The sequence below is a fragment of the Drosophila guanche genome, unplaced genomic scaffold (genome assembly GCF_900245975.1).
Source record: "Drosophila guanche unplaced genomic scaffold, DGUA_6, whole genome shotgun sequence".
NCBI classification, from domain to species: domain Eukaryota; kingdom Metazoa; phylum Arthropoda; class Insecta; order Diptera; family Drosophilidae; genus Drosophila; species Drosophila guanche.
In genome coordinates, this window is record NW_022995751.1 from 1,360,274 (window position 1) to 1,387,195 (window position 26,922).

Here is a 26,922-nt window from a genome sequence, read left to right on the forward strand (position 1 = left end):
TGAGGGTTGTTAAATTGTATTTGGGGATGGATGGACAGAGTTCCCACCGCACATGCGCCTTGGCCGTAATTTTCAACCCGTTGGCATTTCGTCATCGAAACCACCCACCCCCGCCATGACGCATCCTCCTTCCAAGCAGACTTTGACTACCGCAATTTATGTGCACACACACAGACGACAATACGAAGGTCTCCCCTTTACAGATGAAGATGTGGTCTCTGCTTCTCATACGAAGGTAAAGTCTCCAATTCACATGTGAAGATCTCTCCAGGTCTCTCCACTTTACGCTCTGCTATAAGGTTTGGGACTTTGGACTCCCGTATTATATGAAAATTGCAAGACACAGGTGTGAGTCACTTACGATTCAAGTTATATATATGTATACGTATGTAAGTGTAATATAAGGTAACTAATGATAACATACAATGTTATAAATATTATTTATGCCAAGGACGAGGGGAAAAAACTAAAAAAAACTGTTACACGCAATTATTTACATTCATTACTTATAGTCTTATATTCTAGGGATCTGTACTACATATAGAAAACATATCATATCTCTATTCCATGCAGAACGGATGCAAATAACGAAAACGGAAAAGTAAGCATCAGAATGAACACAAATCTAGGAACAGAATCAAACAGATATATAAGATATATGCATGTGTGTATGTATATGTTTCATTAAAAATACAGCTTAAAGACAAAGAAGACTCGGATTACAGTTGAAGGATTTTTTGCTTTCTTTAATCTGGAGCTGCCTCATGCTTTTGCCTTTCTTTTGCTATGATATTTTCCTTTTTTCCTTTTTCTCTCTTACGTTTTTCGGTTTTTAACAATATTTACATTCCTCACGATGGGCCTAAAATAATCTTGCTTGCCTTACAACACTTTATATATCAGATATATATATATATATGTTATGTATGTGTATGTATATAGTCTATGTATATATATAGTCTATGAAATTGTATATGTATCGGGTATCGGATATTATGCTGCTTATTTGACATCCTCTTGTTGGGTTCTGCTGCACTCGAATTATACATTAAAAGTGGGCTTGGGGAGGAAGGAAGAATCTCTTGAACAATATAACACTCACTTAACTACGAAATACGAAACAGAGGAGACGAAATCCTATTAAAATTGTACAACAAACTCAAAGCCTAAAGGTAAACCTCCAATCGATCAATCAATCAATTATCTCGATGCATTCTCCTAATAATTAAATATTTAGTCGGAGTTGGAGCCTTGGCTCAGCCCTCGACCATACGCTCTGACCCCGAGCCCGAATCGCACTGCTCAATGACCAAGCGGGCAATGCGCTTAATCTCACTGTAGGGGCTCTCGTGCTCAATCAGCTCGTTCAGTATCTGTATGCCATTCTCCTGCTCCACCAGCTGGCAATATTTCTCCGGATAAACCTGGAACATAGAAGGCGGACTCAGACTGCTGCTATGTGATCTTTGTGGGACTGGGCTCCCCACTAACCTGTGTCAGATTTGCCAATGCCCAGACGGCCCAGTGCTGGCATTGTGGCGTCTCATAGCAGCGCACCAGACTGAGTATGGGCTCAAAGCTGCGATAGTTGATGTTGCGCTCACTTTTGATGTTCCAACGCTGAATGGCGGCCACCATGCGGTCCAGCACATGCTCACGGCTGGGCGATTTGATGGTCCAGGCATCGGCCCCATCGGATGCAATGTGCGCGAGCACACCGGCCGCATTGTAGCTGACCTGGAAGCGCACGTTAGCACGGTTATCATTACCATTGTCTAGTCGCCCTCGTCTCGTATTCGCTCGACCCACCTCGATGCCGTCACTCAAGGAGTCCAGCAGACGGGCGAACACCTCTATGAACTCCTGTGTCATCAGCTGGGGTCGCAGCCATTTCACCTCTGCGACATTGCCCAGCAGTCCCATCATGTTGCGCAGCAGCTCATCACGATCGGGAAAGGTCTGAGCGGGAAAGCAGCAGAGAAAATGTTTAGGAAATGTTTGACATGGCTGTCTGCATGCTCGGCTTACGTGTAAACATTTAAGGAAATACTCCATGCCGCGTCCAATGAGGAATCTCTTACAATTAATAGCAGTCTCATCGGTTACATTCCACATGGTGGACCAGGCCACCTCCATGACATCATCAAAGACGGAGCGTGTGAGTCGATCCTTGATCAGCGTCAGCATGTTCTATATAAAGCAATGATTAATACAGATTTGTCTCGGTCTCTCGGTCTCTGAAGAACTCACACTAACTACACCCATTTCGCCCAGGAAGAGCTTTTGTCGTCCATCCACCTGGCAGGCCAAAGTGTTTAGCAAATATATGGCAATACGCTGTACGAAACCCTCCTGCTCTGTCTTGGACACACCATGCAGCAGTATCTTGATCAGACGTTCATATTCAAACAGCTACAGAAAAGAGGCAGAAAATCAGCAAGGGGTACAGGAGACATCTTCCGATTGAGCTTTACCACATCTGCTGGCATGTGGAACTGTGTCAGTGTCAGATAGCCATTCCGCAGCATTGTGTCGTCCGTGAGATGCATTTCCATGCCATTGAGCAGCGTGCGAATGATGTGATTGCGCAGCAAGGTGCCAAACTTTGAGCGTTCCCTGCCCTTGACAATGTAGAACAATGTGGCACTGCAAGACAGGAGGAAAATGCATTAGTTTCCATTCTTAAAGGCTGCCTTGGGCTTGCTCCTTACCTTCCAGAGATTTGCATATGCTTGAACTTGAGATGCCGATCCATGGCTGAGAGTACAGCATCCAGTGCTGTGTGTATGTCCCTGCAGTTCTCGAAACGAAACAGATGATACAGATCGTTTAGTACCTAAAAGAAAGAGAGAGGAAACGCATCAGCGAACAATTCATCACAAAAGTTTGCCCCCACTCACCCTCGTCAGGAGTACGGGTCTGTCGTGATAGTAACGTGCTGCTGTTAGTATCTGCTGCTCATTGGTATCGCCAGCAACCTCGAGTGCGGGTATATCATGCCGCTTGCACGCCCAATGGGCCGTGTGATAGAGCCCCAGGAACTGCAGCGGCCGTTGGGTGCGTGACGCCAGGCCGGGTATGTCCGTGAGGGCAAAGTGTTGCTGCTCCATTTTGGTATTGGCATTGGCATTCGTGGACTCCTTGGTGGCCACACCGTTGCCCGCTAAATTCGTGCCTGAGATATCCAGGTGTGTCAGATGGCGCAGATTATCCATGAGCATCTCCAGCGTCTGGTCGGGCAGGTCGTACGTGCCATGGCCATTCCCTGAACTGGAGATGGAGATGTCCAGCGTGCACAGGCGTCGCAAGCAGCAGATGGCATGCAGCTGATTGGCAATGGGCCACACATTGAACAGGATCAGTGTGTGGAGGTTCGGCAGCATCACCAATGCCTCCAAACTGAAGTTTGCCAGCACGCAGGAGGTGAGGTCCAGATGTCCCAAATCATGCAAATGGGCAAACTGCAGACGATGATGCATGACCACGCCATTGAGGACGAGTCGCCGCAGATGCGGACACGTGAGCTGAAAGTCCACTGGCTCCTTCTCATTGGGTTCCGCATTCTGCAGCAGATGCGAGCTTATGCCCAGCTCCAAGGAGCGCAAACTGTCCCCATAGTGGGCCAGCAGATGATGCGAATTCACGGTGATCATGTCACAGTACCACATGGACAGGGCAAACAGTTTGTGGCGCATCAGAGTTTCCAAGCCTACAAAGCGAAAGAAAATGGTTTGAGGAAAGGGCTTCCACTTTGTGCCTATCACTCACCTATGCTGCTGAGTGTGCTGTTGCGTAGATTGACAATCTTCAGCGATGTGCGCTGTGTGTCCTCGAATAACTTGATGACATTATCGTCCAGTGGCCTGTTGAAGCGCTGATAGTTCTCCAGAAAGCCATCGCATATCTCATTGGGCAGCACAATGCCGGCATTCAGCAGTCGATTGTTGTCTGGGCGACAGCTGCTGATGATGTCGAGATTGTTGCACAGCTTCTGGTAGGCAATCTCCTTCAGTGTCAGCGGCTCCTCGTCCAGTGAGCCGTCCTCCATCAATCGCACCTTACAGCTCATCTTGGGCACGATTCGTTTGCTATCCGCCAGTGACTCAATTGTGTGTCTGAGCGAAAGAGAGAGAGAGAAGAGAGTTTGTTTATGATTCACTGTGGAATGAATGTTCTATTGGTAGCTTCGGGTTTCACCATCATTGGAAATCGAGAATCTATCTGCATGCTTTGTGATTTTCTAAAGAACTCAAACAAATCCACAAGTCATGGCTTTTCCCCTACGAAATGGCACGTGGGGTGGATGTCCCCTAATCTGTGCTCAGTTTTTGTTTTGCCAGCCTGATAGCCAGCCAACAATTACATAACAAATAAGAAGAAATCTTCAAATGTATGTTGCTTCCTTCGAATGTGGATAAAGTCAAGCGTAGAGTCGTTCAATCCATTGTTTGTCTGCTTGGTTGTTGGGGCCTAAACATCGGGTTAAAGTCGCCTGCTGCTGCTGTTGCTGCTGCTCGCTGTCAAAGGCGGAAAATCTTTATGGAGCATTCGCTGATTCGAGTTTTATGGATCATCGCAACAGCAACGGCAACAAACCATTCGCGAGCTTGTGAGCGTCGTGTCGCTGTGTAGGTGCTTAGTAGTTATTGAAAAAAACGCTTACAAGCCAAGCGCCCAGCGAGCGACACTCTGTCTGGCCTTATCGCGTTTAGCAGAGGGACAGAACAGGTGGACGGGGGCACTAGTACTAGAGGCAGCAGCAGTCAACCTAGTCAATCACTAGTTCCACAACAGCTGAGCTGGGTACGAGAATGTGCTGCTTCTTGTTGGTGGGGAGGGATCAGATCATCACAACTTTCTGTACCTTTTTCTTGTCCCCCTAGCAGCCAGCAGAGTCCCTCGCTGCTATTGCGCTGCGCTCGACTTTGTCTTTTCGTTTTGTAGTTAGTTGCAGCTGTGCTGAGTTGCATGCGTAGCACTAATTGCTTAGGCACAGCACTGAAGTTGTGCCAACAAATGTAATTGCTGCGTTTTTCGTCGCCAAATCACTTCATTATTACTTTTTTTGATTTCTATTTTCTTTGTACGCAGTGTGACCGCGGATGTGTCGATAAAAATACCGCATGACACACGGACAAATATACTAAAATGTAAATTCTCAAATTGGAAATATACCGTAAATGTACAGGGGATAAAATTAACTTAATTCACTTTACCACGCTATATTTAATCAGTTGAACAACTTGTAATGTTCAATTTTCTGTAATTTGCCCAATAAAATTCATATTTGACTGAATTAAATCTTTGAATCCAATTTGACTGACAACAGATGACAGTGATGGGCAAAGCCAGAAGTTCATTCACAATTCAAAAACCATTTCCTAATGGGTAACTAGATTTTATTTTATTGTTAGTTAAGCGCTGAAATAATCAAATGTACATGCAAAACTTTGCTAGTTTGCTGCTTCATTGCAAGTGTGTGTTTGAGGGGGTCAGGGAGCAAGCATGCGCCTCGAAAATACAAAAAAAAAAACGAAATATTGCTTTCGCTTTGGGTCTGGGTGAACTACTATTCTTCTCTTTTGCTTTAAATCTAAATCACTGCGTTGCAGAAACATCTTATCATATTTATAATCATGTGTCCTGGACATAGGACAGCACGGCGACCAATTAACAACTTTCGTGCCGGGGCTCACGTAATAAATAAACTTTGCATTTAAGTTCTAAGTAAAAAATGACAGAATAAGGGTCAGGGGGTCAGAAGAATGCTAAAATCTAAATTAGAATCGAATCATCCGCTTAATCTCAGCCAGACAGGTCTCCCTGATCGAAGACGCCTTGGTCGTACAGCTCGGCAACCACTCGGCGACCGCCAAAGAAGCGTCCGTGAAGCGCCTCCTTGCCACGTTGCGCCTCGGCGCCGGCGGAGAACTCGACGAAGATTTTCACTATAATCTCGGCCTCATCATCGTCCTCGTTCTCTGTCTGCTTCTCGTTGAAGATGATGACGCGGCTGACGGTGCCGAATTTGCTGCACTCCTCCTGGATCTCCTCCTGCAGGGTCTCGTCCACATCCTCGGGCCCCACCATGTTGCGCAGGATGATGACACGCGAGTCCGTCGGCCTCATCAGCCGCTGCATCACCAACTGGCGTGCACTCTGACCCTTGATGGACATATTCTCCTGCTGCTGTAGCGTCTGCACATCGCCCTCGTCCATCAGCTTCTTCTGCAGCTCCTCCTGCTGCTTCTCGTGCGCCTTTTTGATGTTCTCCGAAAGATTGGCAGCGGTGGCCGCTGCATTGTTGGCAGCCGCAGACACGGCAATCGCCACCGATGCCCCGTTGGTGGCCTCAACGCTGCCCACGGGGGCGACCACTGTGGGCAGCACACCCGCGCCCAGGCCCACTCCCAGTCCGGTGCCGGGCAGGGGCAGTGTGGGGGTGGCCAGCAGGGCAGGTGGCGGCAGGGATGGAACCACAGCCTGCAGAGGCTGGAGTCCTGCGGGCACGCCCAGCAGACTGGGCGTCACTGGGGTCGGAGGCTGGAAGATGCCGGGAGGAAGGAGCGCAGCCACAGGAGCTGCTGGCATGGCGAGGCCTGGGTTGAGGGCAGCCGCTGAAGTGGCAGCATTCACCAGGGGCATGTTGCCCACCTTCGTGACGACTGCACCCGCAGCCATGCCGAGATTTGACGGGTGCTGCGAGAGACCCAGCACAGCATTGCTGGCCACAGCATCGAGGGCTTGGATCTTGGCCGTGGCAGCAGCTGCCGCCACCGCCGCAGCCGTGGGCATGGTCGAATTTGTTGTGGGACAAGCCAAAGCATTTGGCGGTGTGATGGAGCGACCCACACTGCAAGGGAATAAAGAGATTAGAGATGCATTTAAAATGGAAATGGAGCTTAGATTTACCGCAGCAACTGTCCACCCAAATCGAACAGATTCATGCTTGCAATGGCCTCGTCCATGGCCTGTTTGTTGGCATACTCGATGAAGCCGTAGCCCTTGTGCGTGTGCAGAGACGTGCCCTGTGCCAGTTTGCAGTAGAGAATGGGTCCGAAGGCCTCGAAGACACTCTTGATATCCTCCTCGGACAGATCCGGATGTATGGAGGCCACATAGATGCGATTGAAGCTCTTTGCCTCCTCCTGCACCTCATCGATGACCTGTTGGGCCTGTGGCATGTTGCTCGGACGCCCAACCTTGATGTTGCGACCACCCATGAGTGCGCCATTCATCTGCTCGAGTGCCAGTTGTGCGCCCTCGGGTATTTCGTACTCCACAAATGCGAATCCTTTGTGCTTCTGTGTGATGGGATCCCACGACATGTTGATGGATTTGATGGGGCCAAAGGGTGTGAATGCCACACGAATGGTGTCCTCCTTCAGCTCAAAGGATATGCTGCCGACGTAGACTCTGCAAGGAAGGAGAAGATGCTGTTGAAAGGAGATCTCTTCAAGTGGCCAACGACTGCAGTTCGAGCCGTAATCAGATCTTATCAGCTAAGAGAGCACACTCAATGGCTGTCCGGCGACTGCCTTCAATAACTCGAAGCCACAGCCATGGGCAGACACACTTTTCACAACTCATTTGTCAATGTTTTACATCATTGCATTAACTTGTTACTAATTAATTCGCCTACTAACCTGCACATCAATGCCAGTGCCTGTTGCCGTTGGACCTGGGTGCGTTGCGTGGCCAATTGTTGCTGCTGATGGGCGAGGGTCTGCTTCATGAGCACCATCTTGATGCTCTGCTCCATGGCATACTTCTTTGCCTTGCTGACGAGATCATGCTGCTCCGATGTCAGCTTTGGCAGGGCCCCACCGAGCAGACCCAGCAGGGCGGAACGTGTGCCGGGCCCAAATTTCACATCGCCCGTCTGCTTCAGGTCATACAGTGGCTGCGAAAGGTAGGGAATTTTCGAATCCGTGGACTTGCCTAGAATGGGACAGACATATTAGTGCATCTCATAGAACAGGTGGGGTGTGTGTGGGGGGATGGTGGGTTCAGTTTTCAGTTTTATCATCATGGAGATCACATCATCTGCTATGCAATTTGTTTATTCTTTTTTTGTTCTCTTTTGATTTAGCTTTTACTTTTGATTCTGTTCGGGGTTTTTGTGTTTCTTTTTTGTTATTATTTGTTATTATTATTTGTTTCCAAAGGCACAACTCGGTGGCAAACGGTTGGGAACAACGAAAGTGCATTTTGTCAATTGAGTTTGCGTTTGAAATTTGATTGGGAAATAAAGACAAAAACTGCCTGCTGCCTGCAAGAAAGATGAAGACAAAAAAAGAAGAAAAAAAATTAAGAAAGAAAATTGTTAATAATATAGAGAGACAGAGAGTGGATGGCATAATGTGGAGGAGGCTGCTGCTTGCTGGAGAAGCTATTTCTCCATTGTATCTGATCTGTTTGGATATTCTGCTTGAGCGGATTTTGAAGCCATTTTGTATATGGTGGGGCCATGCTTTCGTTTCGATTCGAACGACCGTAATCGGTGGTCGTGTGTGTGTTATCGTTATCGCTGCTGATTACAGGTACAGATACAGTTACAATTAATTGAGGTGCATAAATTACATGTTCATGGATCGATCGAGTGAGCGCAGTGTCACTTTCGCCTCACTTTCTCGCTTGTCTGTCTATTTCAAATCGATTATAGATTTCGTGTCTATCGGCTTATCGTTTATCGGGCAGAGGGGGGCAAGTGTTTTTGTCTTTTATTTGTTAGGGCTGGAAAAATGCAAGAATAAAAAAGAGAAAGCACCCGATCAAATAAAACATATCGCTAGGCTTATCAATAGGCAGATTGTTATACATAGTTGTAGTGCTGGGCGGTAGAGAGGGCGGTGGTAATAGTACGTGTATACGTGTATGTGGGTGTACATTTACATCATATATAGATATATAGATATCCGATCAACGAGTCGTATATATATTTGTTCGATTGATTGCGATTGCTGTCAATCGATACAACAAATACCAAAACAAGAGCTGGGCACACACTGAACCAACGCAAATCGGCAATAGAATCACAAATATCCACAAATTTACACATAAACTGTATGACATATGCGGGAATTTTTGGTTGCATTCCATGTGTGCTCAGCTCTTTTGGGTGGGTGGAAATATTTGATAAAAATTAGAAATTATAAGCGACCTTATGTGCGTTTTTTTGCGATACGGTTCCATGAGTTGGGGGGGCGTGGTAATTGACTTGAAGAAGAGGGTCACACATTTACACATTGCTCATTTTTGTGTGATAAAAAGAGAAAAATAAAAAAAGAAAACAAGACGCTGAAACGATAATAAGAGCAACAATATGTTTTTAAGTTGGTTAAGTTTCTCCGCTCCGCCCTACCTCAACAATTCAAAGTAATCATCATCATCATTAACATTCCGTTTGTGTTTCTCTGATATAAAATATTTAAATAGTTAATTTTGGTAATGCTTTTATCTAGGGGAAGTCTGCTCTGTTTAGGACTTGGACATGGTATCGTGGATCGTGCGGATCATGTGATGGATGTGGCAGGGTGTAGGGAGGATTTGCTCCCCAGGACGATGAATCCCTACCCGGAGAATAAATGTGGATTAACATACGACGGACAATGCAACTCTTTTGCTAGCATTCTATCAACACAACTAACTATGAACGAAACACACAAAATACTTGGTACTTAATGTAAAATGTACGTTATGTATGTATGGCACAGAGGAGCAGTCATGTGCAGTCCTTCGGCTGGCCACGACGACGGCTGGGGGCATTTGCTGGCTTTGCTGTTTGTTAGAAGAAGCGGAATTCTTGGATATATATATAACTTGGATTAATGCGTGGATCAGATCAATTTCGCGCGTGATGATGTTTCTTTCTTGGGCTGTATTTGTGGCTGATATTTGGTGGTGGTTGGTGGTGGTAGTAGTAGTAGTAGTAGTACTGGTAGTAGTAGTAGTGGAGTTATTTCTCTCTCTCGATCTCGTTTACCCGTTTATATGGAACTTATATGTCTTATGGCGGAACACGAAACTTAAAAAAGAGATAAAAAAACGCTTACAGAAAATAAAAAAGAGAGATATAGAAGAAAGAGAAAGAGAGAGATATAATAGTTATATATGATATGCTTCATTTTTGGATTAGTTCTGGAGTCGATAGTCTTGATACTGATACATTCACGTCGAGCAGGGACTTCACTCACTGTTGCCCTAATTCTGATTTCTCTATATATATTTATAGCATATTTCAGTGCATATTGGATATTGGATCGATAGTACTCTTGAGAGCTGCTGCTTGGAGCAATTTCGGATCGCATTGTCTGACACACACACACACTTGATTGATACGTGTTTATTTTGCGCTATAGTTTTTGCGACTCTCACCTCACCTCACACCTCACTTGAGTGTGTTTCGAGTTCATCGTGCGTTTATGAAGTCTGCAATTACTTAAGCAGAACAAAAGAAAAACCGATTATTTAGTGGCGTCAGGTGGTGCTGCCCGTAAAGATGCGACGAAGTAGAAGGTACAAAGTAGTAGAGAAAAGTATATAAAATGTGTGTTTACAATAGGTTCTTTTTTTTTTTTGTTTTTTTATGCTTAGGAGAAACCAAATACAATTTACAATTTAGCCGCCGTTGCGTTTCAGAGTCGTCTTGCACCCACGATTTACCAAATGAACTTATATAGATTACATATAAGAAGTACATAACACATACAGAGAGAGCATATGCCTCGGGGCGAATGGGGGCTGTGGGGTGGACTTGTTTCCATTTGACTAACATACATGCTGAATACATACATATGTATACATACGTAGAGAGGAGGCATATACATACATATATCTAAATATGTATATCTGTTGTTGCATACAGTATGGACAAGACACTTACCCGAGTCGGAGCGCGTTCGCTTTGTGGCTGGCATTTCCGTTATTTCACGCTGATCATCCGAACGTGGGGATCTGGAGGCTCTGTCGTTACTGCCCTGCAAAGTTCAAAGGTCATGGTTGGGATTAACACAAATGCTTAAATTGAAATGCTCCTGCTCTTGCACGAGGCGGTGCGGTGGCTGCGGAGGGTATGCGCGTGGCCTATGGATACACACACTCTGTGCCGTGCAGAACTACACATGACGTCGGCGTCCCCTGTGCACCGCTTTGGTGGCAAGGTCATGCAGCTGCAAAGGCCACATATGCCTGAGTACTGGGTACATTCATTCACGCAAGTACCATATCCAATTTCACCCTACAACGCAAATCAAGAGGCGCACCGAAGAAAAAAATGCGCAAAATCTACAGTCTGCAGGGCACGCGACGGCAAAAATAGCCACAAAAAGTCTTTCCGAACGTTTAGTGAACTCGAAATTAGCTAAAGCTTACCATGCTCTCGATTTTCCGCTAACTATGATAGCAATTAATGGTTTATTTGTTGATATTTAAGACAATTGAAGCTGATTTCAAAGTTTTGCGAAAAAAATTGTCAAGATGGATGCGAGCAGTGTGACCGCGGATTTTTCGATACAATATACCGCCTGACTCTAGAAAATATACCGAAATATGCATAATTTTACATTTTCAAAATATACCGAAATGTATTAAACTAACTTTTAGTACTTGACTAGTATCGTGGAGGATTTAACATGTCTAGTCTAAGTCTAGTTCTGGTACCTTTTCGATCTCTGTTTCCGGTCACTTATTTTTAAAATTCATATCAATGATCAGTTTCAATTCATTGCTCGTAGGAGCAACATCTAGGAGAGAAAGTGAAAATAAAATTTCGGAAATAAAAGTAAATTTTTGAGCCGAAGTTGCCTTAGCAAAAACTTTCAGTTCGTAAATATAAAGCAAAAGTACTATTCGATTCACAAAACAAAAGCAAACAAAATAGTGGTTACTGATAAGCAATAACAAAGTGTTGTTGTTATCATGAACGACGACGAAGACGACACAACGGTTTGGAACTGGCAGAGAGTAAAATTGAAGTCAAAGGCAGTCAAGAGACAAAACCAAGTCTCTCCTATTCTACTAAAGAAAAAAATCGCTCTGGACTTAGCACCCAGAACCAGCTCCAATCAATATGCCCTCCTAAGCGACAGCACGCCAAATAACGGAAATGAAGATGAAAACGAAGCACTGGACATGATAACTGAAGATAGCTTAACTGAATCTGCCAAGCCGCCACCTATATTCTTATCTGAAGTCAGTGATATAAAAGGAATGCTAGTTTACCTCGAGACTACAATTAAAAAAGAGCTTTTCTTTTATAAAGTACAACGCGATGGTCATGTGAGAGTTATGGTAAAGTCTATTGAAGAATACAGGAAACTTGTTAAAACTCTTACTAAAGATTCTGTCAAATTTCACACATACCAACTTAAACATGAGAGGGCATTCAGAGTTGTTATTAAGAATTTGCACTTCTCAACGGATATCGAATTAATCAAACAAGATGTGGAGTCCAAAGGTCACGCTGTTAGAAACATTAGTAATATTAAAAGTCGTGTAACCAAAGAGCCATTGAATTTGTTCTACTTAGACATTGAGCCCAACAATAAGAACTTAGATATATACAAAGTTAAATTCATTGGTAACGCAGTTGTTAATATAGAACCACCCCGTAAAACTAAAGAAATCGTTCAGTGTTATCGTTGCCAGGAATTTGGACACACAAAGTCATATTGTGCCAAAACTCACAGATGTGTGAAATGCTCTCTTAACCATCCCAGTAACGTTTGCCCAAAAGATAAAGAGCAACCAGCAAAATGTGCCAACTGCAACGAAGATCATGCTGCTAGTTATAAAGGGTGTAAAGTCTATCAGGATCTTATATCAAAAAAAATAATAAGCGGACGCAACCACCAGAGAAACACCAAAGATGACAAAAATAAAAATGACCATGGTACATATCAATCATTTGCTCCGTCTAATAATTCGACCCAACAACCCAAAGATTACCAATCATACGCTCAAGTTGCTGCAGGAAATAGTAACTCGAACAAGTCTCTAGAAAGAATAGAACAGCTTCTAGAAAAACAATCTCAACTTACCAATAATTTACTTAACATGATAATGTTACTTGTAAATAAGCTATGCAAATAAATCTAAACTTAGGAATATGGAATGCCAATGGGCTTTCCAACCATGTAAATGAAATAGCTTTATTTTTAAAAACGAATGCCATTGACGTCATGCTTATTTCAGAAACACACTTCACTAGCAAATCTTTTTTTAAAGTTACTGGATACGACACAGTAAGAGCTGACCATCCATCAGATAGAGCTCATGGAGGTGCTGCAATTCTTGTCAAGCAGGGCCTTAAATTTCAAATCATGGACAGTACTAGGGAAAACGCTATGCAAGCTGCCACAATTCAGATAAAATGTATGCACGCAGATGTATCAATAACAGCGATTTATCTCCCACCAAGATTCACAATAAAAGAACTCGATTTCAAAAACTTTTTCCAAGGACTGGGAGCAAAGTTTATCGTGGGAGGCGACTTCAATGCCAAACATCCATGGTGGGGATCCAGATTAACTAACCCGAAGGGATCGGAGTTATACAAATGCATACGAAACAATAACATAACGACTTTGTCAACTGGTGTGCCCACATACTGGCCAACTGATAGTCGAAAAATTCCAGATTTGATTGATTTCATAGTATTCTCTGGAATCCCACAATCACACATGCGAGTAATGGAGAGCTTTGACCTTAACTCAGATCATTCTCCAATAATAGCAACTTACAGCACAATAGCCCATATGTTGGAAAAGCCCTATAAAGTAATAACAGCCTCTACAGACATTAACGCATTTAAAAGCCATTTAGATTCAGCTATAAGCCTGGACATTCCGTTAAAAACAGGAGAGGAGATAGACTATGCTGTGGAGCTTTTCACAAATACAATTCATAATGCGAGCTACAGAAACACGAATCATGCTCTTAATCATCAACAACCAAACCAATTGAACCTTTCAACCGATCTTCGACAAAAAATACAAAATAAAAGGAATCTGCGAAAACGCTGGCAAGAAACTCACTACCCTGCTGACAAAAGATTATACAACAAGGCTGCATCTGAGCTTAGACAACTGCTGTCGAACTTACGCAATGAATCTCTAGCTGCGTATCTGAGAAACTTAGACCCTAATTCAAGCAACAATGAATACAACCTATGGAGGGCGACTAAATACCTAAAGAAACCAGCTAAAAGAAACATAAATATTCGCAAAAACAACGGAACTTGGTGTAGGTCTAATAATGAACAAGCGGAAGCATTTGCACAACATCTGCACTCTGTGTTTCAGCCAAACGATATAAATAATTATACAACAGAGACTGAAGTAGAAAAATTCCTTGAGTCACCCTGCCAAATGAGCTTGCCTATTAAAAGCATTAAATATGAAGAAGTTGTGACAGAAATCAAATGCTTGAAGAATAAAAAAGCACCTGGCCCTGATAAAATAGACGGTATCACCCTAAAAAGTTTACCACCAAAATGCATTCGGTTTCTCACTCTTATATATAACGCGATTCTCAGACTAGACCACTTTCCAAGTCAATGGAAATGTGCAGAGATCGTTATGATCCTAAAACCAAACAAAATAGAAACGGAATTGACATCATACCGTCCCATTAGTCTGTTGACAATTNATTATTATTATTATTATTAATTAAATTATTTTATAAAAAAAAAAAAAAAAAAAAAAAAAAAAAAATATCAATGATAAATCAAACTGATATAAAATATATCTGAAAAATATCGATACATCGATATTTGGATATATTTTCGACAACCCTAGGTCACAGCTATTTCACAAAGTCCCCGGCTTTATCACTGAAGGTTTAAAACTTTGCTGACAGTGACAAAATATTTTAGTATGTTGTAATAATATATTCAAATATTCGAGTGTGTTTAGTGAGTAAGTGCCTCAAAATACAAAAGGAAAGCAAGTGATAAATAGTGCTGTGATATCAGCTGCAACTAGTCAAGAGATTAACCTGCGCGAGTGGTTACCCAGCAGCCCTTGTAATCTCTTTGTTACACATTAAGGTGACATCAAAAGTGAGTAATCAACACAAACATCATTTCCAACTGCATGTCGCTTTGATTTTATTTATTCAACCATTCTTGCTTAAGGACTACAACTAAAATTAAACTATTCTTTAATATTTACAACTCTCTTTATGGCCGAAATGTGGGTGTGGGTTTTGCGCTGGAGCGGACGAGGATGGGGCAAGACATGGCCTACGTGTGGATGGTCAGAGGGCATTGCAGTTTTCACAATGCAGCAGGAACTTGTACAATGAATCGTAAACTAGTTTTCAGCGTTGTTTCATAATGGATCTCTGTCGCAAGAGTTGTGCGTGCTTCTTCCTTCCTTGCTAATTCTAGAATTCTTTGTTTTTCCGTGTTTTTATTCCAATGTTAAAGCTAATGTCAGTCACTTTGACTTTCATCATTTCCATAGCGAATTTCATATTAATATCGTTAAACTATTGAACAAATATTAAAAACGAAACGAAAATTTCAAGTGTTGCTTCTCTTCTCTCTCGCGGCTTTGAGCTAAAAATTCTAATAATTGTAATAAAACCCTAGAATGAAAAATGATTCACTAAAATAAATTAACGAGAGACCAAAGCTTTACCGCTTTAATGCTTTATAGCGGTAGTTCTGCTAAGTACACATGTTGCTTTCGGTTTAAGTAAATGGTTTCGGCGAGTGTTAAGTGTTCCCACCAGTTCCCTGGTGTTCTCTGAATGGTGTGTGCACCTTGCGGGCAAACGGGGCCGAGAGCCGGGCGGGCAGCAGCTTTTTTTAAGCTCGAATACCAATCACCGCACTCGACAACGACTATCACAAGGTTCAGTTTTTGCTGGAGCGGCAGTGCCGACTCCCTCCTTTTTAGTACAGATCATCGTCCATGTTTTGAATAAGTATCTTCTTGTCCTCCTTGCAATTGGAGGACTTGGCTAGTGTCTGCTCCACCAGCTTGGGATCGAAACAGGGCTATAAGGCAACAACTCATTAGTCATGGTTTCTCTTCAAGTTAAAGACGTTGAAGGGACATTTACCGTCTCGCAGATGTTCATGTTGCAGCAATTCTCTATCGTAATCTCGCACTGCTCGGTGGCCAGCGGGCGATTGGTTAGCGGTGTGTCGCCAGCGGAGTTCGTGCGCGCCTGCTTACGCACCACAAATGTCTTCCTGATGCGTGGCCTCTTTGGTTTGTACAAGCGACGGAAGCCATGGACTATGATGGCCACCAGGAAGAAGCACGACACGATGCCCACAACCAGGACAATGATCACATTGCTGGTCCAAGGACTGGGTGTCATGCACACCTCCAGATGCTGATACTGCGGTATGGCGATCTTATCGCTTGCATCCTTGGCCAGTTCCTCGCAGCTAAAAGAGGGAAAAAGCGAAACCAATTAGCTGAGAATCGCATGGGGAATTGCATTACGCCTCCACTCACATATCGTGGCAGCCAAAGGGCACATAGATGTCCGACTCATGCTTCAGCAGGCGACAGAACAACGCACAGATCTCCGTGGAGTTCTGCTCGCAACGTTCGCCCGCAAAGTTGTGGGGGCACTCGCAGCTGGGCTTCTCAGAGACATCCTCCAGCTTGCAGTGGCCACCGTTAAGGCACAATCCCGAGCACTTGCTGATCTCGCAACGCTCGCCCGTGAATCCCGGCTGGCAGTAGCACTTGGGATACGCTCGATCGCTGATCTCGCAGGTGCCGTGCACACAAAAGTTGTGACACTCGCGTATCTCGCAGCGCGAACCCTTGTAGCCCGTCGGGCAGATGCACAGCACGCGATCGGCAATGTAGGTGCCGCCGTTCAGGCAATGATCGCGCTCCAGTTGGGCCACCTTCTCGTCCACCAGGCTGCGCATTTGCTTCTTCTTGGCCATCTGATCCAGTCGCTCCTTAACCTTGCGCACCACATTCGCGCAATGTGCATCCTTCTGCAGTCGCTGATAGAATCCTGTGCGTGCCACAATGCCACATGCCTCCTCGCTGAGATTGGCCACACGAACGAGTGCGGACACCTCTGCCACGGGCTCTGGTTCGATGTCTGCGATGGTCTCCGTTGCCGTATCATCTTCCTCTGGCTTAGCCGGACTCATGGTGGTGGTGGTGGCCTTGACAATGGGCACCTTGGGATGACTCCAGACCGCCTTGGTGGTCTTGTCCGTCCAGTAGATGGCATCATTGGTCACCGCAAGGTTCTGCGGCTCGTGGTGCTTGTCGTGCAGCACCAACTGCCGATCGGAGCCATCGAGACGTGCACTTTTCAGTGCAAAGAACACGCCCTTCAGGTCATCGATCCAGAAGATGCGATCCGACAGCTGATCCACGACAATTCCACGCGGCATATCGATGTCCGTGTCGATGATCACCTGGCGGTTGGTGCCCGCCAAATCGATGCTCTCCACCGTGGGATGCGTGATGTTGGAGTTCGTCCAATAGAGCTTCCTGCGGCACACATCGACGGCCACGCCATCGGGCCGTGCACCTTCGTGGCTGAGATCCACCAGCACCTTGGGCTCCGCCGTCACTTGACTATCGATTGAGGCAAAGTAGATCTTCCGCTGCAGCGTGTCCGACCAGAAGAGGTTCCGATTGAGCGGATCGTAGGCCAATCCTCCCACCGATTCATTCCCCGTTCGCTGCACCGCCTGCTCGGCTATGTGGGAGGCCATCAGGGCGTCTCGTCGCAGCGAGAATATGCTGCTGTTCTGGTGCACCCGATCATGGAAGTAGATGAGTTCCTCCGTTTCGTCAAAGGTCATGGCTGAGAGTTCATCGAACTCGTGCGCCGCCGATGCCAAAGAGCGCCAAAATTCATCTAAAAACAGAATTTTCGACTTCAATGTGACGGCAAACTCTGCAAAAAGAGTAAAGAAAATTCAGTTAGAAATCATTGAAGATTTAGGCACGTGATCTATCAGTTCATATTCTCTGCTCCTTTTTTGGTTTGCGGAAATTAAGCTCAATCAATGCGCAGGCGATCCATTAAACATTGCCAAAAGTGCCTCCAAATGGCAATCAAATCATTTCCCTCTACATGAGAAATTCAATTTAGAATTTTTGCAACAGAAATCATTCTGCCAGAATTGCGTTTCAATTATTCATTTGTATTATTGATGATTTTCAATGTGGCGCCAATCGATTTGATGCGACGGTGTCGCCCCAAGATGTCGCAGAGTTTTAGAGATCATTTACGTCTAGAGGTGTCTAGCCACTGATAAGCAAATGGAAAGCACTTCAATGGCGCAAACAATTTCAGTGTTAAGGGAAAACCCTACTCTCTCACTGAATGTCAACACTGATCTGTGACCCATGGGGTGGAAAAGTCATATCAATTAACATGAATTTTCCCCCGTTTCACACCCAATCGATGTGATTTCGATGGTGACGCGTGACCTTAAATCACGCACAAACACAAACATGGCCGCCGATTTCTAAATCTGGATGTACAGTGTGCAAAAATGTTATTTGATAAGCAATGCTTGATTCGAAAGCGGGTTAGACCGCTCCCCCCCTAGCGACAGACCCCTCTACTCAAGCGAAAATGTAAACAAGCAAAAAAGCAGCAGTACAAGCAGTAAATCCCTCTCTCATGGGAACAAGATATTTCCCCTTTTTTGTGGAGAGTTGTGTCTTTCCCCTCACTGAGGTGGGGAAATTATGCATGTATGACCATATAAAAATATACCCCCCATGGGTATGCAGGGTACTGTAATCGTAATAAGATCGAAAGCCAAAAAACCTGTTGTCAAATGGCCAGGGCCTTTTGCAAGTCAAGCTAATGCGAATGATTAAGGCTGCGCTTGCAGCACAGCACAGCCACCTGTTGTGCCTGTTGACTGGCTGTTTTTTGCATGTGCAAACGGATAAAGATAAAGTTAGCACTTTTCTGGACTGGATCTCGCACGGAAATGGAAAAACTGCAGCTGGCGGAACAGACAGCAAACAAAAACAAAAACGTAACTGCTTCACCGGAACAAAAAAGAATACGTCACTGAAGGCTGAGAGATAGAGGTAGAGGGAGAGGGGGCTTGATTTTACTTCCACACGACTTGACTTCCATTTCCTTTCGAATTTATCGATCAACCATCGATCTGGGTAAATTCAATTCATATCGACCTGGTCATTGGCGCTAGAGCCTCAAACTTTTGTAGGTCACTGTTGCTATAGTTTTTGTTTGCCAAAAACCTGAACATAAATAATGGTTATTCATGATATATCCATATGTATGGGTGCGTGGCTGGCCAATTATCATCGCGATGGTTGTAAAAACAATAACACAAACACAATAATAGTGGAAACGCGAATGAACGAGCGTCGGAACCTCCTCTCACTGGCACCGCACCGGTGCTGATGACCTCCAAGGCTTCTGCGTTTGAGGTCAACGTTTTGATCGATGCAGAAATAGTTTTTTAATTGATATTTATTAAGCATTATTTTATTACTTATTTCTGAGTGTTTTTACTAAGGATTACTAACATTTCAAGGTACATATTGCCTGAGGGTTTCCAAATTTAGGGAAATAATGCATACAAGCATTATAATCACTCTCTCGTGGGAAATGGAAGTGTTCCCTTTTTGTGGAGAGTTTGATCTTTCCCCTCACTGGAGTAGGGAAATTATGCATGCTTGCGTTCAGTTCATTTTACAAACGATATTTGTCCTATGGAATTTACTGTACTATCTTTATAAAGCCCCCTCTAATTTCATGATTCATTATAGTTGTTTCCTATCGCTTCAGATATGATATGGTTTTTCAATGTCACTATCTACGTGGGAATAGGGAATGCTCGTAGTGGATTTTCTTGATGCACGAGGTGTCCATCGATCTCATTATAATATACGATTACAGAAATCAAGTCTTCAACTGTCTGGGTTTTAGTAATGCACGATATCGATATCGATATTAGACTGGGAATGAAATGAGAACTGTCTCTGTATGGGGTCTTGAATTGCGACTTGGAAACTCTTTCGGTCTAGGAAACCATTATGCTGCAGTTACAAGCAGTGTATCCAAATCCCATAAACTGCTTGCCTTCATAATTTCCCTGATGCACTACGAAACTACAGCTACAATTTCCAACAGAAGCAAGACAGCAATAGAAACCAATTGTCATTTTTCAATCACTGCCTAGAAGCATATCTAATGAATTGCGACTTTACAGTTCTTTGGGTTTCGGGAACACTCTAACCTGCAGCTGCAGACGGCTGTATCAGCCAGCCAAGCAGAGTAACCCAATCGCACAAACTGTTTGTAAGCATAATTCCCTTGTGTGAAAGAGGAGTATGGCAGCAACTACAGCTAGAAGCATATCTAAAAAGAAGCCGGCTCGACAGATGATATATCATGTGGAATACGTGCCAAAAGAGGCCATGGGTATGGCGGCAACAGTGGTGGCTTGTTGTTGCGATGGTGCGACAAATATCATGGAAAGGGAGGTGGCAAAACCAAATGTTGTTTTTGCCGGCCACGTTGATTTGAAAAGAGAGCCGACTTGAAAGAGAGAGCGTAACTGTAACCCTCTCTAAAGGGAAGAGAAAGTTTGGCTGCCGTGTAAAACACCGACTAATAATGAATTGGGTGTTTTCAAAGATTTTTCGAATGTATTTTGTTATTAGTTATCAGGGGGACGTGTGCATTGATAAGAAAAGCCCGCGCTTCGACGCATAAAACGAGTGATAGAAGAGAAGATAAAACCCGTTCAGCTGATGGCAGGTCCACCCTTCACACTTCGCTCTTAAGCACGAGCACGAGTATTGCATACTCGATAATAATACATAACATAATACATAATGTCAAGCGATTACATAAGAGCTCCCTGGTGCTATCTTTTGCATGCAGCGAATGTGAACGGTACCGCATTGTTCCTGTCGAATTGATTTTGAGCGGAAATGAAGGTTAGGCATGCCAGAGGGTCATGTCAGTGGCCCCTTTCTCGTGTTCGATTCTTACCCCATTCCAGAGAAGTTCCTATTGCCAGGGCGGGCAGACAGGCGGCAACAGCTATAACTGGCACTAGAACTGACGGAGACCATAACATTTTTGTTGCCTACTTTAAATATCACACTTCTCTCGATTGCACAACCGTTGTCTATTAAGGGGTTCAGTGTCACTAATGGATTGCAGCTTATATATTCCCGGACAATAAGTATTGGACTGAGAAATAAGTCGGATTTGAGTAAACACCGCGATGTTTTCACATTCACCGGACTCGGACTTAAAAGGGTTAAAGCAAATCGGACCCAATCAACCACGCACCGCCAGGCAACAGCATTCAAATAAATAAATAAAAAATATTTATTTGGATTTGGCCCTCACTGTCGCAGGGTTGTAATTTAGCAATCGAATAAACAGCTGTTTTGAATCAAAGTGTATTCGGACACTTGAATTATGTGCAATCGATTTCTGAATAAGTTGAATTACAGTGCCTGGACTTAATAGTCATTTATAAAACACAAACTGTGTCGTTTCAAGCAAAATTAGTAGTTTTTATTTGATTTTAAAAATAAAATAAATCTATCGGCAGTGTTGGTAAGTGACGCCGAATACGCAATAATACCCGACAACTTTGAAGTGAATTGGTTCTATTATTATTTATTCGCGTGACTGGAAACGTAAAGTGCAATGTACAAGAATGCACTGAGGGGAGGTGTTCGTACGGCCAAACAAGCCTGGAAGCTAAAAAACGGTGATTATAGAAGTTAACATTCGTAGCCGGCCAAACAGCTGGTCTCAAATCGATTAGAAAGTAGGCCACTTAAAGCGTGTGTGTGTGTGTGTGTGTGCGTGGTGTTCGATAACCGCAAGCAGGCAGCATATCGTTTTTTCCTCAATTCAACTATATCAAATCAAATGTACGAATAGTGCAATAAGTGAAACACTAATCTTTCCAGAAATTGGCAAACTCAACTTAGAAGTAGCCAAGGCGAACACAGAATTCGAGCAACACTTGTGCGAAGGTGAGAGAGCGAGCTGCGAGAGCAAATCCCGCTCATCCTTACCTCCCCTCCGGTCCACCGCCAGAGCTAATCAAGTAACAAGACGTGAAGAAACGCTTATCAATAATTGCTGTGTGTGTCGCTGATAATACTAACTAGAACCGATTGTCCTGCCTTTTTCTGCCATTTCAGCTGCCAGACCCATCCAAAGCTGTTATCCCGCAACCGCAACCCCAGCCACAGTTACTAATCCCCAGTGAGAATAACAGCAGCAAGCCCACCTGCAACTCGAACACCTCCACTTCCAACAATCTGAACAACTGCAACGTTGCTAACCATTATCGGCTGTTTGCTAACGTCTCTCCCTCAACACTCGATAAGCATTCTAACGCCAATCTCCGCCGCACAGAGTCTGCCCATCTAAACGAGCTAATTTCGTCGAAGCAGTTCGTCAAGGTTCAGAAGCAATTTTACCGCGACTACTCTTCCGTTTCCCTGGGAGCTCCACTGAAGAACTCCGACGCACCGCTGCTCGGTGACTTGTGCAATCAGTATCGGGCCATCTTAGCGTACACATCGGCGGACGTAGTGCCCGGACAAAAGAAAGGCCAGCCACAGCATCAGCAGAGTCGACGGACACACACGCAACAGGAGACACGAGTGCAGCAACAGGAGGAGGTCGACGGCATGGCGCAGAAGCAGGAGTTCAAGCGGCTGCCCACGAATGTGGTGCCAAAGCATTACGAGCTGCTGCTGCAGCCCGATCTGGAGGCTTTCACATTTAAGGGCAAGACAATAGTGCAAATCCAAGTGAGTAAAGAGCCTTGTTATCTGTTTTGTCTTCATCTCTGTCCCCTCCTCTCCACTCCTCTCTCTTGTCTTTCCGCTTTCGCTTTCACTTTCCAGTGCCAGTGTTGCGTTTGTGTGGATTTTGTACCATCTGACGTGTCGTGTGCAAAAATATTTTTCGGACATTCTCCTTGTTTTGTTGTTTGGCATTTCTCTTTATGCTGCAATTTGCATACACCACAAATAACACACACACCACAAACGGGCAAATGCACAAGCAGGAATACACACAAAGGAGGAAACGGTTTCTTTGTTGCTGGGAATGGGAATACGCAGAATGAAGGGGCACTTGGGGGCTCCGTAGCGCAACAAATAAAATTTATGTGAAGCCAATCTCCTCCACGTCTCCCGCTGTCATAACTGTAAATTTTGTTTACGTTTTTGCCTGCGTCAACGCCAAATATGCGCTAAGTCGCACTTTGGATACTCTTCATGGACAGACGTAAAGATAAGTAATGACAAAATTGACTCAAAGCTAAACGGAATATTTTGTTTCGATCACATTTATTAAATGCGTGGAATAACTTACCTGTTCTTATTCCTCATCAGAAAGCGTAGCTCCAGGTAGTTTACCTTTCGTTTTGTTCCTTTCTCTTGGCAGTGCATAAATTTGGCCAAAACGAGTTTTAGAGATTGGGGCGGTTTTGATTGCGGCATCTAAAGCCGGAAACTCGAAATAAAGGCAGCAAAAAATAGCGGCAATTTCTATGACCTTGGAATAACTGTTTATGGCCGCTGTTCTACCAACTCATTATTGACTCATCTCTTTTATCCGTTTCCAGGTTAAGGAGCCGACCACACAGATCGTCCTCAATGCCCTGGACATAATCATCGACGAGGCAGTGCTGGAGTTTGAGTGCACCAAGCTAAAGGCAGATCGCATCGTCTACTCCACGGAAGCCGAGACGGCGACGCTGGAGTTTGAGCAGGGTATTCCTGCGGAAACGGCCGGCGTGCTGCACATGTCCTTTACGGGGGAGCTCAATGACAAGATGAAGGGCTTCTATCGCAGCAAATACTTCAGCGCCAGCGGGGAGGAGCGCTACGCGGGCGTCACCCAGTTCGAGGCTACAGATGCGCGTCGCTGCTTCCCCTGCTGGGACGAGCCCGCCATCAAGGCGACGTTCGACATCACGCTGGTGGTGCCCAAGAATCGGGTGGCCCTGTCCAATATGCCCGTCAAGAAGGAGGATGCCCTGGACGGTGGCTTGCGTCGGGTGCGCTTCGATCGTACACCCATCATGTCCACTTATCTGGTGGCATGCGTCGTTGGCGAATATGACTTTGTTGAGGGCAAATCCGAGGACGGCATCATCGTGCGCGTCTTTACGCCCGTGGGCAAGCGGGATCAAGGACAATTCGCACTGGATGTGGCCACCAAGGTGCTGCCCTATTACAAGGATTACTTCAACATTGCCTATCCACTGCCCAAGATGGATCTTATTGCAATTTCGGACTTCTCGGCCGGCGCCATGGAGAACTGGGGATTGGTCACCTATCGCGAGACCTTCGTTCTGGTTGATCCCAAGAACACATCGCTGATGCGCAAGCAGTCCATTGCCCTCACTGTGGGCCATGAGATTGCACATCAATGGTTCGGTAAGTCCTCCTCTTTGCTCTTCTGCTCTTTCTTCATGTCATCTTTTCTATGGCCTTGCAGGCAATCTGGTTACAATGGAGTGGTGGACACATCTGTGGCTGAACGAGGGCTATGCCTCCTTTGTGGAGTTCCTTTGCGTGCACCATCTGTTCCCCGAGTATGACATTTGGACTCAGTTCGTCACGGACATGTACACGCGTGCCCTGGAGCTTGATTCGCTGAAGAACTCGCATCCCATCGAAGTGTCTGTCGGCCATCCGTCGGAGATTGATGAGATCTTCGATGAGATTAGCTACAACAAGGGAGCGTCGGTGATTCGCATGCTCCACGACTACATTGGCGAGGATGACTTCCGCAAGGGCATGAACATCTATCTGACTCGCCATCAGTATGGCAACACCTGCACCGAGGATCTGTGGACGGCGCTGCAGGAGGCGAGCTCCAAGAATGTGGCCGAGGTCATGTCCTCGTGGATAAAGTACAAGGGATTCCCCGTGGTGAGTGTAGAGTCCGAGCAGCAGGGCAAGTCGCAGCGCATTCTTCGCCTTAGCCAAAGGAAATTCACAGCCGATGGCTCCCAGGCCGACGAGGACTGCCTGTGGGTGGTGCCCATTTCGGTGTCTACCTCTCGCAATCCCACGGCCATAGCCAAGACTTTCCTGCTCGACAAACCCTCCATGGAGGTCGTTCTGGATGGCGTTTCAGCCAGCGACTGGATCAAAATCAATCCCGGCACCGTCGGCTACTACCGCACGCGCTACTCAAAGGAAATGCTGGAGCAGCTGATGCCAGCGGTGAAGAATATGGAGCTTCCTCCTCTGGATCGGCTGGGACTGATCGATGATATGTTTGCCATGGTGCAGGCGGGTCATGCCAGCACGGTCGATGTCCTGGCCCTCGTGGAAGGCTACAGAAACGAGACCAACTACACGGTGTGGACGGCCATCACCAATTCGCTGACCAATCTGCACATTCTGATATCCCACACGGATCTCATGGAGGACTTCCATCGCTTTGGACGCAACCTCTATGAGCCAGTGGCCCAGCGTCTGGGCTGGGAGCCACGCGAAGGCGAGAACCATTTGGATACGCTGCTGCGCAGCCTTGTCCTCGCTCGCCTTGTGTCCTTCCGCAGCAGCGAAGTCATCGAGGTGGCCCGCAAGCGCTTCCGCAGTCACATAAACGGCACCAATCCGCTGCCCGCCGATCTGCGCAACACCTGCTACAAGGCGGCGCTACAAAACGGCGATGAGCAGGTCTTCGAGGAGATGCTCGCTCTGTACCGCACCACGGATCTGCATGAGGAGCAGGATCGCATCTCACGAGCCCTCGGGTGCAGCACCGATGTGAAGCTGCTGCGTCGCGTCATTGATTTTGCCATGTCGGTAAGTGTGAAAAACGCTCAAAAAATGATTGTGGTTCCCTGGGTTACATCCGCCATCTGCTTCTTAGGGTGAAGTGCGTGCCCAGGACTCTGTCTTTGTGATAGTTGCCGTTGCCATTAATCCCAAGGGCCGTGACATGGCCTGGGAGTTCTTCAAGAGCAACAACAAGCAGCTTCTCGAACGCTATCAGGTAAGTCCTGCTCTCCTTCTTCGTCTCCAAATGGAATCTTCATTGTTTTCCCATTTTTAGGGCGGCTTCCTGCTCACACGACTGATCAAGTATCTCATCGAGAACTATGCCTCTGAGGAGAGGGCCAAAGAAGTGGAGGAATTCTTCAAGGTAACACAGATACCCGGCTGCGAGCGCACTGTCTCCCAGGCCGTGGAGACAATACGCCTGAATGCCGCATGGCTGGAGCGTGATCGCGCGAAGCTATCCACATACCTGAAGAGCGTATAGACATGGTCTCGCCCTCGAGCATACCAAAGCATTTAAAAAACGAATCACAAAAAGAGTAACCACCACCCACAACAACAAACACAACTCAGCAGCAGAATAACCCATACAAACCACAGCAGTCCAACAGCAGCTAAAACCCACTACCGATCATACCTTCTCCCCCTTACGAATGAGAACCGAATCGTCTTCAATCAAGGATCCAACCACAAATCACAAAGCAGCAACACAACGATTGACTTGCCAATATGGACACAAACAGATGAACCCCAAACCTCTAGCAGCATTTAAGACCTTACAGCTTATGGAATGTATCACCGCGTAACCTTTCCCGGGTGCCTAAACATGCTGAAATTATAAACTTGTTGAGTTTATTACGATTAATAAATGCAATTTCTAGGAAACGTTACACAAAAACGTTGAACAAAACTAACATTGGGAATGTTTTAAAACGCAATCGAGAATTTTGAATGTTCTGAGCCTAAAAATCGACCTATTCTATAAATCTCTAGTATAAATTAAACGATTCTAAAGAGACGAGACTTGCATTTTCGTGTAAAAATCAGAGCATTTGTCCTTTTTGTGTCCGAAACCATTCCTAAAAATTAATTTGTTAGACCAAAAAAAAAACCTCTTCCATGGACAAAACAA

General features: G+C 45.3%; 4 protein-coding genes across 6 annotated transcripts; 1 reads left to right on the forward strand and 3 right to left on the reverse strand.

Moving 5' to 3' along the window:
* Positions 1-688: 688 nt before the first annotated feature.
* LOC117587392 (protein zer-1 homolog) lies at positions 689-5,105 on the reverse strand. 2 transcript variants are annotated; one of them, XM_034278046.1, is made up of 10 exons: positions 4,865-5,105; positions 3,769-4,115; positions 2,901-3,709; positions 2,712-2,836; positions 2,475-2,646; positions 2,251-2,412; positions 2,029-2,190; positions 1,810-1,959; positions 1,492-1,737; positions 689-1,424 (listed from the first exon to the last, which is right to left on the reverse strand). In XM_034278046.1, exons 2-10 carry the CDS (start codon positions 4,067-4,069, stop codon positions 1,257-1,259), a joined length of 2,295 nt encoding a protein of 764 aa, XP_034133937.1. In that variant the 5' UTR covers positions 4,070-4,115; positions 4,865-5,105; the 3' UTR covers positions 689-1,256. The 2 variants fall into 2 exon arrangements, with proteins under 2 accessions (XP_034133937.1, XP_034133936.1); XM_034278045.1 differs by having other exon boundaries at positions 1,492-1,959.
* A 277-nt stretch (positions 5,106-5,382) lies between these two features.
* On the reverse strand, positions 5,383-11,525 carry LOC117586918 (poly(U)-binding-splicing factor half pint). Of its 2 annotated transcripts, XM_034277268.1 has the most exons (5): positions 11,374-11,525; positions 10,886-10,979; positions 7,647-7,941; positions 6,913-7,416; positions 5,383-6,853 (listed from the first exon to the last, which is right to left on the reverse strand). In XM_034277268.1, exons 1-5 carry the CDS (start codon positions 11,374-11,376, stop codon positions 5,806-5,808), a joined length of 1,944 nt encoding a protein of 647 aa, XP_034133159.1. In that variant the 5' UTR covers positions 11,377-11,525; the 3' UTR covers positions 5,383-5,805. The 2 variants fall into 2 exon arrangements, with proteins under 2 accessions (XP_034133159.1, XP_034133160.1); XM_034277269.1 differs by lacking the exons at positions 10,886-10,979; positions 11,374-11,525 and adding an exon at positions 9,164-9,287.
* Positions 11,526-15,102: 3,577 nt separating this feature from the next.
* Positions 15,103-21,324, reverse strand: LOC117587165 (protein cueball). The gene is made up of 4 exons (XM_034277678.1): positions 20,995-21,324; positions 16,476-17,898; positions 16,072-16,405; positions 15,103-16,006 (listed from the first exon to the last, which is right to left on the reverse strand). Exons 1-4 carry the CDS (start codon positions 21,080-21,082, stop codon positions 15,902-15,904), a joined length of 1,950 nt encoding a protein of 649 aa, XP_034133569.1. The 5' UTR covers positions 21,083-21,324; the 3' UTR covers positions 15,103-15,901.
* Positions 21,325-21,651: 327 nt separating this feature from the next.
* On the forward strand, positions 21,652-26,704 carry LOC117587164 (puromycin-sensitive aminopeptidase). Its single transcript, XM_034277677.1, has 7 exons — positions 21,652-21,730; positions 21,936-22,075; positions 22,173-22,790; positions 23,612-24,428; positions 24,490-25,814; positions 25,882-26,004; positions 26,065-26,704. Exons 1-7 carry the CDS (start codon positions 21,667-21,669, stop codon positions 26,272-26,274), a joined length of 3,297 nt encoding a protein of 1,098 aa, XP_034133568.1. The 5' UTR covers positions 21,652-21,666; the 3' UTR covers positions 26,275-26,704.
* Positions 26,705-26,922: the final 218 nt, after the last annotated feature.